Source organism: Falco naumanni, chromosome 9, assembly GCF_017639655.2.
Source record: "Falco naumanni isolate bFalNau1 chromosome 9, bFalNau1.pat, whole genome shotgun sequence".
Lineage (NCBI taxonomy): Eukaryota > Metazoa > Chordata > Aves > Falconiformes > Falconidae > Falco > Falco naumanni.
The window spans coordinates 30,528,278-30,540,894 of NC_054062.1; the positions used below are offsets into that span (position 1 = coordinate 30,528,278).

General features: G+C 48.7%; 1 protein-coding gene across 1 annotated transcript; it reads right to left on the reverse strand.

Annotated features, from left to right (window-relative positions):
• Window positions 1–1,862: 1,862 nt before the first annotated feature.
• On the reverse strand, window positions 1,863–11,166 carry LOC121093837 (putative lysosomal acid lipase/cholesteryl ester hydrolase). Its single transcript, XM_040606725.1, is given in 10 exon segments — window positions 1,863–2,582; window positions 2,949–3,014; window positions 3,766–3,837; window positions 5,019–5,162; window positions 5,602–5,738; window positions 6,180–6,289; window positions 6,542–6,740; window positions 8,094–8,259; window positions 8,824–8,913; window positions 11,059–11,166. Coding segments are annotated over 10 exon segments (1,326 nt in total). The 3' UTR covers window positions 1,863–2,348.
• Window positions 11,167–12,617: the final 1,451 nt, after the last annotated feature.

A 12,617-nucleotide genomic window follows, 5' to 3' on the forward strand; every position in this document is an offset into this window, starting at 1 on the left:
TTGTGAAGTTTAGGGGCAAGAGACTGAGTCGATCTGGACCCTGACATCATGAGCTGATGTCCCAGCCTAACCTTGGACCTGTGCCATCAGCACGGACCTGCCTGATGACTTTTATCTTGCCTGACAGACTTGAGACACGCAAGAACTCCGGTCCTGGCAAGATCACAGCTTGCCATGTGACTCAATCCGCTTATTGAACAAGGCAGTCCCAGGTGACAGAATAGCACATTATTTATGCCACAAGCACCTAGATTATTAACTGTTCTGTTTGCTTCAAAACGCCCCGTTTCAGCTATTGTTGATCCATGTGAGATGGGAAGCAAGTACCAGTGCCATAGGGAGCACAGTGCTTCCAGAACCTGATTTAGAGAGAACTTCACCAAAACACTGTCATGGGAGACGACCGATGAATTAAGATAATGCAATGCAAACATTGCATCAGATAGTTACAGAAGTGGCAGAAACATTATAACCTGAACAGAAACAGAAGAGCCTAAACCCTGCAATTCTTCTAAATTTTCAGAAGTAAAAGATTAGTACTTTTTCACTAAACATAAATGAGTTCTTGTAAGCTTTTCAGAAGTCTGTTGTGGAAACGTGTTGCCAAGTTTTGGGTGTTTATTTGCAAAGACAGAAAAGTCTTCTTGCATTTGCATTGATATCCATGCATGAACACAGTGCAGTCCTGTAAGTATGCTGCTCCAGGGCAGAGCCCTGCAGTAAATAACTACTCACATAGAAATAGATGTCATTATAAATATTCTAAATGAGGTGGCTAATCACTTTTGCTCCAGATAGATCATATCTAACCTATACCCTAATTCTCACATCTTGACATTATTTCACCCCATCCTGTTTTCTTCTGTGGTTGATTCTAGCTGTAAGGATGGAAAGTAAAACACCTTTACAGCCAGTCCCCTTTGATGATAACTCAAACAGCCCACTGCAGCTGTCCTACAAGGATGTACACCAACAGCCTCATCCCACCATTTCCAGACACTTGCGCTACTAAGACCCACAGTTTGCCTCTGGAGAGCAGGCATGTTGGGCTCGATACCACTCCTCACCCTCCAACCTGCCCTCTGCAACCCACTTCTTCCCTGCAGGACACAGGATAGGGGATGCTAGTTGCATCGTGGGTGGTGGGAATCTGCCAGCGTTACCAGCCACTGTAAGTTATCCCTGAGCATGATGACTTTTGGACAAGCAGCTCTCCCTCGCCCGTGCATGGCAAGAAGTCTGTGCTGAAAATCCCCACACTCCTCCAGAGGTTTAAGGCAGTACAAACACAGAGACCAGTGGACTCTATCTTCCTTTATTATTATTATATTATTATTATTTGTACATCTTTGTGGAAATAGAGCCTCATCCTTTGCTCTGCTTGCTCCTATGCATATTTTAAGAACATAGCTACACAAACAGGCAAATTCACAATTCCTCCCCTAACCAATATATTATTAAGAAGTGTAACCCAGAAGCTGGAAACAGAGTTGGACTCATTACCAGCTTTGACCAGACTCTTCTCTCTCCCACATAAGGAAAACAAAAGCATTTACGATGGGTTGGCAAAAGGTGACCTTTCCAGCTGGGTTTGTGCCTTGGGAATATTGTTTAAAGGGTGAAAAATAGTGTTTCCTGGTAGAACTTACTGAGAACACTTTTGTGTATGAGCAAGTCTGGGGTTATCCAAATCAACGTGAATTTGAGAAAGATGTTTCCTACATTAGCAAAATGCATGGTTGTCATGGAAAAAACTCCACAAACTCTTTTCATTGTCACCAGGTAGAAAATTTCTAGTTCCTTATGACTGTAAAGTAAAGCAGTGAACGTCAGGATGTTGGGATTCTTGCTGTGGAAGAGTCACCGGAAGGTGGATAAAGCTACGCTGGCAGGATTCATTGCTCAACCCACCATATGGTCCCATCCAAGCACACCTACTCTTGTGAAACATCAGCATCCAGGAGGGAGCTGAGCTGCTGTCCAGGTGTTTGCAGCTGGGAACCCAAACACAGGGAGGTCAGAGCCCTCAATGGCAACCGGGAGCCAAATTTCACTGAAGTTACTTGTTGCTGGAAACCCACGTGAGTGAGGAATCTGGGAGACTCAGGATCCAAGGGCCATGCCCAACTTCTGCAAGGACCTCAGCCTATTTAACCTAAATCCTACGTGCTTTCCCGATCATTGGATTGGCTTGTTTTCCTCACTTGCCAGAGTAGTATCAATCCAAACCAAGTGCAGCCGTTTAACAAGACCTTCCCCCTCTTTTTTCTTCACTTTTTTTTTTCCCCAAATAAAAGAAGCCCGAGAAGTCAAATGAGAAACCAACAATTACTGCCACTGATCCAACTCTAGGCACTCTTCTCCATCAGTTCAAGGATTTCTTTGTATACTTGTTCATACACTTGCATACCCCAAAGGAAATCAAAGTGGACAAATTCGGGAATGTACTTTTTGTATGTCACATTTGTTATACGAGGCAGTGTGATGTTTACATCTTCGGGGGCTGAAATCCAGTCCCTGCCACCATACCACGCAGCAAGCGGGGCTTTCATGTTTTCCAGCTGATAGAAGGGAGGTGTGGTCTGCAAGACAAATAGTGTGGCTTGAGGAAGGAAAGCCTGGGAGGTAGGTCACGGACAAGTCAAAAATTCAGGTTATTCTTGATTGCTGCTTGGAATTTCTCCCCTATCTTGAGATGGTGCAGAAACTATCACCAGAGATCCTGACTATGCCTTGGGCTCCTGTGCTTTTCACCAAAGAGTCAAAAAGGCATCACTACAACATCACAGACCTCTTTTTTGTTAGAAAGGTGCAAACCTGTTTGACCGTATAAGGTAAATTCCATAAATCCCCTAAAATTTAGTCTCAGCCACTGCAATATTTTCATTCTCATTTTCTTTTTTCTTTTTTTTGCTCTTTTAAAACTGACAAGAATGAATTTCTCTTACCTGGTTGTAATGAAGCATGTTGTCACTGCCATAATCATAATATTTGAATTCTCCTGTTTGATAGAGCTGGAAAAGGAGGAAAGCTGTGTTATTATCCATGCATTAGAGGGGACCATAAGACAAATAAAAGAGGTGACCGGGGAACCACACAGCTCCCTCCTGCCACCAAGGCTCAAGGATGCTATTTGTTACATGTAATATTGTCTTTTGGGAGCAGACCTCAACCCCCCAGGCAAATCCCAGCACAGCCTGCAAGACCACCTGGCGTTGCTCACGTCTTTCAACCCCCCTCTCCCAGGTGGCTTGCAAGTTGCAGAACGTAGGTGTCTGGAGGCTGAGGCCCCAGAAACCCACAATGTGCCCAGCTTACAGCTGAGGGCGAGCCTCAAAGAAGACATGAATCAGACCTTTGGGCAAGTTTCCTTTGTCTGTCATGGTCAATGTCTACAACAGAAGGACACAAGTCTGTGCGTGTTTTCAGTGATGGGTTGCTGTATGATTAGTTGTGTCTACTGATCCTCAGCTCATAGCCTTTACTCTACCATCTCCTGTGCTGGTGTATTACCAGTTTTTGCTTCCAACTCTATCTCCTACCAGCTTCAAAGACTTTTGGCCATCTTTTGTTGGAAGTCATGGCCCAAAGAACTGCATCTGCACCGGTGTTTCATGTAAATTTCCCGCTTCTCTCTAATACAGCTCTGCAGAGAGAGCAATGGGGGATTATACCCAAGCGCTGAGAAGAGTTCCTTGGCAACTGAGGGAAAAGAACGTGGGCCCTGGTTGCATGCAATTCTTATTCTGCAGCAGGAAATATTACCTGGCGCCAGTGTAACATGTTTTTTAGGGATGTTGAATCAGGGTAGCGGGACAGGTAGACATCTATGCGGCTCTGCAAGAAACCATTGGAGACATTTATTCTCTGCATGGGGGGAAATCCCATTAGAAATAAAACTGATTCTCTTCAGTAGCCACACAAGCTAAAACTTGCATTTGTACAAACTTCTTCATCTTAGCTCTGTGAAGGCACACCTCAGCTATGTGCTGTGTGAACACTCCCTGTAGGCAGCAGCATGAAGGGTGCTGTAGAGCTCCCTTCAGTAAGGCAAGCAGTTCCCATGGGACGCTGGGTCATGCTTTGAGTCGATGTGGTTTTCAAACCAAAGTAAAACTCTGTATATTGTGCTCAGTATCCTTTTGTGAAGACAACATGCAACTCATCACAGTAGCTCTACATGTTTCTAATGCGTTTCCTCCTTGGAATATTAAGACATGACACCAACACTTCCCTTGAGAAACAGTGGCCCAGCCCCGACTCCATCCACAGTCAAGCTATTATTGCTTGGTTCTCTAACTGAACCTGTCTCCAATTGTACTCTGATTTATGAGCAGTTTGTCACAGGATCTGGACCTTGCAATCTTGGCTGGCCCCAAGGAAATAGCCCTTCTCCATGTGAGCAAGGCATCCCTGGGACCACTTAGCTCACCTGGACACGTCCCTAGGCGACCTACTGTAGCTGTAGTGTTGGCCCTGGTAGAAGCAAGTATGGGCCAGAGACCCCCACCCTGGTGCCTCCAGCTGAAATTTTGCTATGACTGTGTTCAGTGCAGCGAAGCACAGAGAAAGGCTCTGATTTGGGGATAAATATTTCCTAAGGGATGGTAGACTGAAGAGTCTGAGACCCACCAGTCCTAGCAGTAGATCGAAGGGGAGTTTGTTCCCTAAGAGACCGTTTTGTTATTAAACACGTGAAATTACAAATCACTTAGAGAAAGAGAAACCCTGGGAGCACCGAGTTAATTTCGGCACTCTCCCCTCCGGCATCATCCCTGCTCGGGAGACAATGTGCCCGGTGTATGCATGACCTTGTGTGCGCTCTGGGCTTCCCCCTGCTGTCAAATGCAATAGCATCGCAATGGCTAACGCAATGGCCAGATTGCAAAATGCCGATGCAATGGCCACATTTTTCAACATTGAAGATGTGAAAGGCCAGGTGAAGGCAGCTAGCTGATAACTTAGGCTCAAACAATGAGAAACTGAATCACTTGAAAGGTAAGCTGGAGTGTACATACCACATTTAAGCTGTTGGTAAACCCACCAGGCAAGTAAAGGACCAAGGAGCAAAAGCTTTTAAAGATGGGGTAGCTGCACAGACTGGAAATCACTTGATGCAAGATCTCACCCTTATCGAAGACCACTGTATGTCCTAAAACGAGCTGTGAAAGTCAAAGGCATTGATCAGTGTGGTTCATGCTCCTCTTTTGCTTCCATTCGCTCCCCACCTCTCTGCTCAGCCCTGAAAGCCGCTGTCTTCCTTGCCACAGCTTTGCTGTGCTTTGTAATTTTGGCTTTTCAGACATGGCCATGGCCCTGGAAGAGCCTCGATCTTCCTAGAAGAGGTTTCTCCTAGGGTGGACCCAAAAATAAAATCTAGAAATAGCTCTTCTCTGGTTAGGGCTGGACAGGAGGATGCTTTGCACCGTTTAGTGCTCTGCAGGCTCAAGAGCGTAGGCACAAATGCACCTGCTCAATGCAAAGGGCATACAGAGGGCAGGGAAATGGAAGTGATGTACAAGCACTGCATGTCTCAGGTGATGAGACCTTCCTGTTTCCTTCTTCTCCTTCCCACCACATGTGCGTGAAGTGGGTACTTACCTTAACCAGCCCCTCGGGAAGGTCAAACACCCTTGCCAAGGGTGACTTCATATTTGAGTTTGTTGTGATAGGAGCCAAGGCGAAAAACATCTTGATTTTGCGATCCAGCTCAGGAATAGATGAAAATGCAATGAAACCTACAGGAGGGAGAAGGAAGCAGACCCTGCCCTGTTATTTCTGAAGGAGTTATTGACTCCTAGGCATGTGTGCCCATCTCAGAGGACCCTCAGAGGTGGCTCTAGCAGGTTGATGACAGTCCTGAAGCCTTTGCTGCTGATGCATTTCAGCTCCCATCTTGACTCTTGACTGTTTAGCCCAGCTGCAGCTCTCACAAGCCCTTCCTGGGGTGCCGGCAGCAATGGGGTGCGCCAAAAGCCATGGCTGCAACCATTTTTGGGCTGTCACTGCTCAAAACTGTTCTGTTAATGCAAATGGGTTTTTTCACCTGCTCTTTTCCCTTTGTTGTTTGGATGGGCCCAGACGTTACCCTCCCTGTCCAGGCTCTCAGGAGAACACTCCCAAACCAGGAGTGCGCAGTTAACGTAACTCTGACAGTGGTCTGATCTCCTCCTAGGTACCTGTGGTGGTGCCTTGAGAGTAAGCCACGTAGTATAACTGCTCCTGTCCAGTTTTCTTCAGAATATAGTTGATCGTTGCTGGAAGGTCATACATGGCCATCTCGTGAAAGCTGCAGTGGAGACAGGCACATGACAGAATTACCGTTGCTAATCTTGAAAGTGATGGGCAGGACACAGCAAGCAGTGGCATTTGGGGTGCAGTTGAGGGCTCTGGAAGTTATGGGCACCCTTATGGCGTCTTAGTGGTGTCATTACACACCCACTGGCAGATGTTGGGACTATCAGCAAAGCTGCTCCTCCAGCCTATGGACACGTCTGAGGGCAACAGGTACCTGTTCACCCTTCAGTTTCACAGAAAATACCTGTAAGCTGAGTATTCCTGGTGCTGAAACTCAAACTCTTTGTGCTTTCGTGACCAGCTGTTCCCTCGGCTGTTTCCAATCCAGACGTCGTAGCCAGCATCAGCAAGGATGAAACCCAGGCTATTGTTAGGCAAGTTGGTAACCCAGTTGCTTCCCTCCAACACCAGTCCATGCTGCAGGAGGACCGCGGGCTTTGGAGCTGAAGAAAGAAAAGGAGGATCATTTTTTCTGACCACTACCAAAAGAAACCATCCACATCCAGGTACTGGTTTGGCAGCAACCCCCTGGGGAAGTGACTCCAGTGCAGGGAGATGGTCACCTACATCCTCAGCCTCTTTGGAGAGCTGTTTTTGAAGTAGGCTCTTTGGCTATCCCAGGGCAGAGAAAATTGATGCAGGGAAGCTGAAAAACATGGTTGGACTCCAAACTGAATGGAACTTGGTAAATTGTGCTCCCAGAACAAAAGAAACCAAGCCCCATGTCTGTCTGGACACTGACTGTGCCCTTTGCATGGAGACTACCCTCCTCACAGTGCCGTTCGTTTGGCTTAGGTACTCTGGATCCAACCAGAAGACACTGAAAACCCAGCAGAGTCTAAGTACCTCCCATGGCATGGTGACACCATGATGCCCCATTATGAGGCACAGTACTGGAGGGATTGAGAGCATGTCCTCCACCTGCTTCTGCCCACTTTAAGCCATATAAGCAAGTCTCAGCACCCCAGAACAAAGTTAAGATCTTTTTTACAAAGGACCAGGAAACCTGAAGTGCTGTAGGAAGAGAGTAGAAGAGAGATTATGGAAAGGTTTAGTTTGGAAAGGACCTCTGGAAGTCTCTCCTCCAACCCCCTGCTCAAAGCAGGTCCAACTCCACAGCCACAACAGGGTCATCACAAGGATATCTGAACTCATAAGGTAGAGTGACCACAGGCTGCAGCATGAAAAAGTTGAAATAAAAGTGACTTTCTTTTTTTCTTTTTCTTTCCTTTTCCTTTGTCTCTTCTTTTTTCTGTTGGTTTTCAGACCCTCAATATACAACTTACATTTCCACCCTGGACAGCTGAAAGCAAAGTATCCTGAATGGAAATCTGGCTTTTTACGCTTACTTGCCATGCTCATACACTGGTGCTCCTGCTTCCCAGGAGAGGGACACCCTGCCAAGAGCGGGGCATCACCCCCTCCACTTTGAAACGGGTTCAAGTGAAGAACAAAAAGGACCTGAAATGGTGAGATGACACTGGATTGGACACATGGGTTTTTGTTTGCTTTTAGCTGCTCCACTGGCTGGCTTTGAGCTGGGGTAAAACCTGAGTCAAGATTTCCCTGTCCCATTCATTCTCCTTATCTTTTCCTTTCTCTTTGGAGCAGATCCTCTCAGAACAAGGTCAGCATGGTGGTCACCTGCATTTCTTCTGCTCCCAGGGCTAATCTTACAGGGAGAGTTGTCTCCTTGGAGACCCAGACCATGACGAGGCAGCCCTGACCATGGCCTGCTCCAGCCCAGCCTAGCTGTCAGGGTCCCTGGACGAGGCAGACCTTCTTGTGGCACTTACGGGGACAGAACATGCTGGAGCCCTGTGCCTCTGCTTCATGGGAGGTGCTCATGCTTCCCAGGTCATCTCTGCCATGGGGAATTCTCTGCATGGTGAGGTAATAGCCGTCATCTGTCACCACTTCATGCTCCTCGTAGGGGTACCCGTGGTAGCGAACAATTTCACCCTGTGGGAAGGGAAGGACAATGTGGGATGGGTCTCCAGGAAGATGGGGGTTTTCGTACTGGAGGGTGTCAGGGATTTCCTGAGCAAAGCCAGCAATGGCTGCCCTGAGCTGGTGGTGGTGACTCCTGCTGTCAGCAAGAGGGTGGAGTAGGGACCTCCCAATGTCTTTTCCACCAACGCTGTGGTGATGTCATGACTTCAGCTAAAATTTTTGGCAGGTGTGAGTTTCCCTTACTCCCTGAGCAGGTCTGGTAAAGAAAGACCCACTGTTGCTTTTCATGTTGCAATCAACAGTTGTGAAGAGCAGGGCAGCAATGACAGTGCAGCTCCAAGCCTGAGACGGCTGCCCTGGCCAAACCTGTTGACTTGGACTGAACTCCCCCATAAATGTCTGCCATAAATCTCTGCATACATAAGCACAGGGAGACAAAAGTTCTAATAAAATCCTGGTACCAAACCCTCATGAAGATACACACATAGAGATCATGAGTTGTGCCCAGACTATGGCAGCATAGATAGCTTGCATGCCCAAGCAGGAAAAGAAGGGGGAGAAGTCAAGACTTACAACATCCATGGACACCTCGGGGCTCGCATCTGACTTTTCATTGATGCACATTAAATAAGCAATGGTTACAAACAGCCACATCACGGTGCTCTGCAAAACATTGTCAATGCGATGAGTGGGAGAGACACTGACTGTACTGACACACAAGCCAGGGATCGCATGCACTATGCTTCTGTTTGTGTATCAATCTGACCACTCAATAGGTGAAATAGTTTTAAATTTCAAATGTTCTAACTAGTTCTAAAAATGGCTCATTTTTCTTATCCTGAACAATGCCAGAGTCCAAACTCTATCACATTTTAATCACATATTCTCCATCAGAACCTTGTATTCAGAAAAACGTACATACATACAGCTACACGTGCCTAGGCAAGTCTGGTTTTCAAGGGGGTGAATATAGACTATTCATTTAAAATGATGTCTTGGATAGTCAGAAGAATAGATTATTTGGTTAAACTGATAGCTGAACTAATCAGGAGTAAACCACCTAATTTTAAGTTGCAGGACAATGGAGGTTTTGTTCTTGGTATGAAATCAGATAATGCAATTTGGTTGGGCTCTCCTTATGGCTGAAAGGGACCCTGGGACACACTTGAGTTGTTTTTGCAAACCTGAGTGAAAGATTGTCCAGAAGACCCACTGTTCTTCCTGGGAAGGGTTTTGAAGTACCTGTTCCTACCATAGAGGAAGCATGTTCCTACAACAAACAGTCTTATTAACATTTGGAGACTTGGAGACAGCAAATTTGCAACAGGAATACTGCCTCAACTCTTATTTGACATGCTTAAATAGTTAAATTGTGTGGAGCCCACAGCACGGAGCCCTGCCAAATCCCCACTGAATGCATGTGCCTGTGCCGGGGTGTGCGGGAAGCAGCGGCTGCAGCTGGATGCCAGTGCCAGGTAACCTGCATCCACCCCAGTGCTTCCCTGCAGAATATTCCCGGGGCAAGACAGGAGAACCGTGAGCATTTCTGTCACTTCCCAGCTAACCCTCATCATCCCCTCTCTTGCTGGAGGAACTGGCTTCATATGCTGCAGGAGGTGGTTTTGCAGCTGGGGAGAAGGCTCCCTGCTCCCTCTGCTGTTCCTGGAGCGGATATGTGGAGGATCACACAGGCACTGCTGCTCTGCTGGAGGGAACCCACCTGGGGACACCCCTGTCCACCCTCCTGCTCACAGCAGGGTATCGTCAGTACGAGGTCGGGGTGGCACTGGCTTGGCTCAGCTGAGACCTGACTGCTCCCTCACTCCAAACGGTGACACCCCAGCCCCCATGGCTGCTCGCCACTCTGGGGGAAGAATGGTTCTCCACCTCCATCCTGAACCCCCTGGGCTGTGATTTGGGGCTGAAACACCTTGTTGCATCGCCCGTTGCTGCCAACATCCTTGCTGTGCAGTGGGGCTCTCCTTCCCCAGGGGAAGGTGGTTGAGGGATCATTTCCAGGATGCTCGCAGGTCTCAGAGACACATGGGCAGAGAGGGGAGGCACAGCAAGGACAGCAGCCACGCACACTCAACACAGCACTTCTGCAGCTGCCCGTCCCCAGGAGACTCTGGTCTTGTTTTTAAGACTGAACCTTTCAGAAAAGCAAGGAGAGATGGAAAGCATTTTTGTGGCATAACATCTGGGGAAGAGCATGCAAATTCAAGGGAAGAGCCTTGCCCAGGATGGCCCTTGCCTCCCAACAGCCAGCCTGCAAAAATATTCCCTTTGTGAAGGATCCCTCAGCTCGGCAGACGTTGAGAGCACCCGGTGACCTCCAAGAGGCGCAGCAGGGTGAAGTCTCTTCCACCAGCCGCACAGTCCTAACACCCCAGCGCTCCCACCACCCCACCCACGAGCAGAAACGACTTTCCTTCAGTCCCAGGGCTCCTAGGGAAGCCCTGCTGTCCCATCCGCAGGGCTCTCCAACTACCTACAGCTCTCTCCTGCTGTCTCCAGGGATGGCCCCCCCACTGGCAGCTCGTGCAAAGGCAGAGGCATCCAAGGAGGACGGATTACCCTTCGCCGTCCAGGGGCTGCAGCAGAAGAGGTGTGGGTGCCTTTCTTCCTGATGTCTGCAAGCAGGAGGTCCCCGCTGCCCGAGCACCCCGCTCTTGCCCACTATGCGTCGGGCTATTATTCCCTCTGTTCCACGCACTCGGGAGCGTCATGGGTCGCCACTCCCTCTATCTTTGCTCCTGCCAACATGTAATTTACCTGAGGGCTGGACTCCGCTCTGAAAGGAGACACCCTTTCTATCCAGGCTCTTTTGGGAATATTTTCATGGCATTACGGGAGAGTTGAGTGCTGTAACAAATTGGTTATTTCCACTTGATGCAGCACAATGTCACCTGACATTGCCCGTGACCTTTGTGGGCCGGAGGACATGCAGCCTCTGGATCACTCTCCACCTGCACTGGGGCTGGTGTTGCTTGCAAGGGGCTGGTGTTGGTGTAAGGGGCTGGCATTGGTGCAAGGAGCTGGTGTTGGTGCAGGGCGCTGGTGTTAGTGCATGAGGCTGGTGTTGATGCAGGGAGCTGGCTTTGGTGCATGGGGCAGTGTTGCACAGGGCTGGCATTGGTGCTCAGGGTGGTGCAGGGTGTATGGGGCACAGGAGGGTACATGGGGCCAGCCTAGGTCCTCCCAGCAAGCTGCTGTGGGAAACCTGTCCAGCTCTTGTTGGCTCTTCTCACTGCCTCCTCGTGTGTAATGAGCCACTGCCTGGAAATGCAAACCTTCCCAGTCCTCAAAATAACTGGTGGGGGTGCTCTTTGAAAAATGAAAACGAAATCCATCCCTGGATAGGGAAGAAGCTGGGGATGAAGGTACCTTTCGCTCTGATCAGCCATGGGGTGCAGTTTTGGTGGGAGGACAAGTCTTTTCTTACTGAGCACAAAGGATGACTGTCTGGACCACAGCGAGAGGTGACTTTCTCTGCTGGGTGTCTGTGCCCACCCAATTTTCAGTTATCTGCATCTGGTCGATTATCTCTGTGTGTGCCTATCACAGCCCTCATTAGGTGTTTTTTGGCCATCCTGCACTTCTCCCACAGACTTCATCTCCTCCCAGTTGGCAATGCCTTTGGCCAGCTGCTGCCCAGTGGCTGAGGAGCCACCTGCAGGCACGGTGAGGGGTGGCGTGGGCTGTGGGTGTAATTTTTGGCAGCGCTGCCTTTGAGGCTGCCTCTCTGCTCCCTGCCAACATGCCCACGCACTGGCATGCTGCAGCGACCAGAGGTGGCTTTGCACACTGCGTACTCCTGTCATCTCTTCTGGTGCTGATACCTGCCAGGTCTGGCTAAGCCCCACTTGCTGAAATGCAAACATACATTCTTTGGAAAGCCTAAATAGTTCCGCCCCAGTTTGAAGCTGTAATGACTGCTTTTTACCAAGGACTAGCTGGAAGCAGTGCCAGAAGCCCTCCCAGCCTGGCTCACCCTCACGTGAGTAGTGACTCAGAGCAAAGTCTGATATTTCCCCTCTAGGGAGAGGAAGAAAGGTGGAAAAACAGGATCAAATATGCCAAGACGAGAAATCACTCCCCTTTCCTCACAGCATATATTAACGCCAAGATAACTTGCCTTCCTTTTGGGGATAAGACATCAGAGAAGCTACTGGTGGAGCTATGGCCAGTCTTGGCCCTTGCATCAAGCCTGGGGCCACGTTACTGCTCCTGTTACTTGAGCCTGATGGAGCGAGAGCAGAGCAGGAGCTGAGTCTTCAGCAAGACCACCTTGCTGAGATTTCCAGCATGCAGACCATGACACGGCACTTGCCAATGGATGGAGACTCTGCAGAGAGGATCCAGCA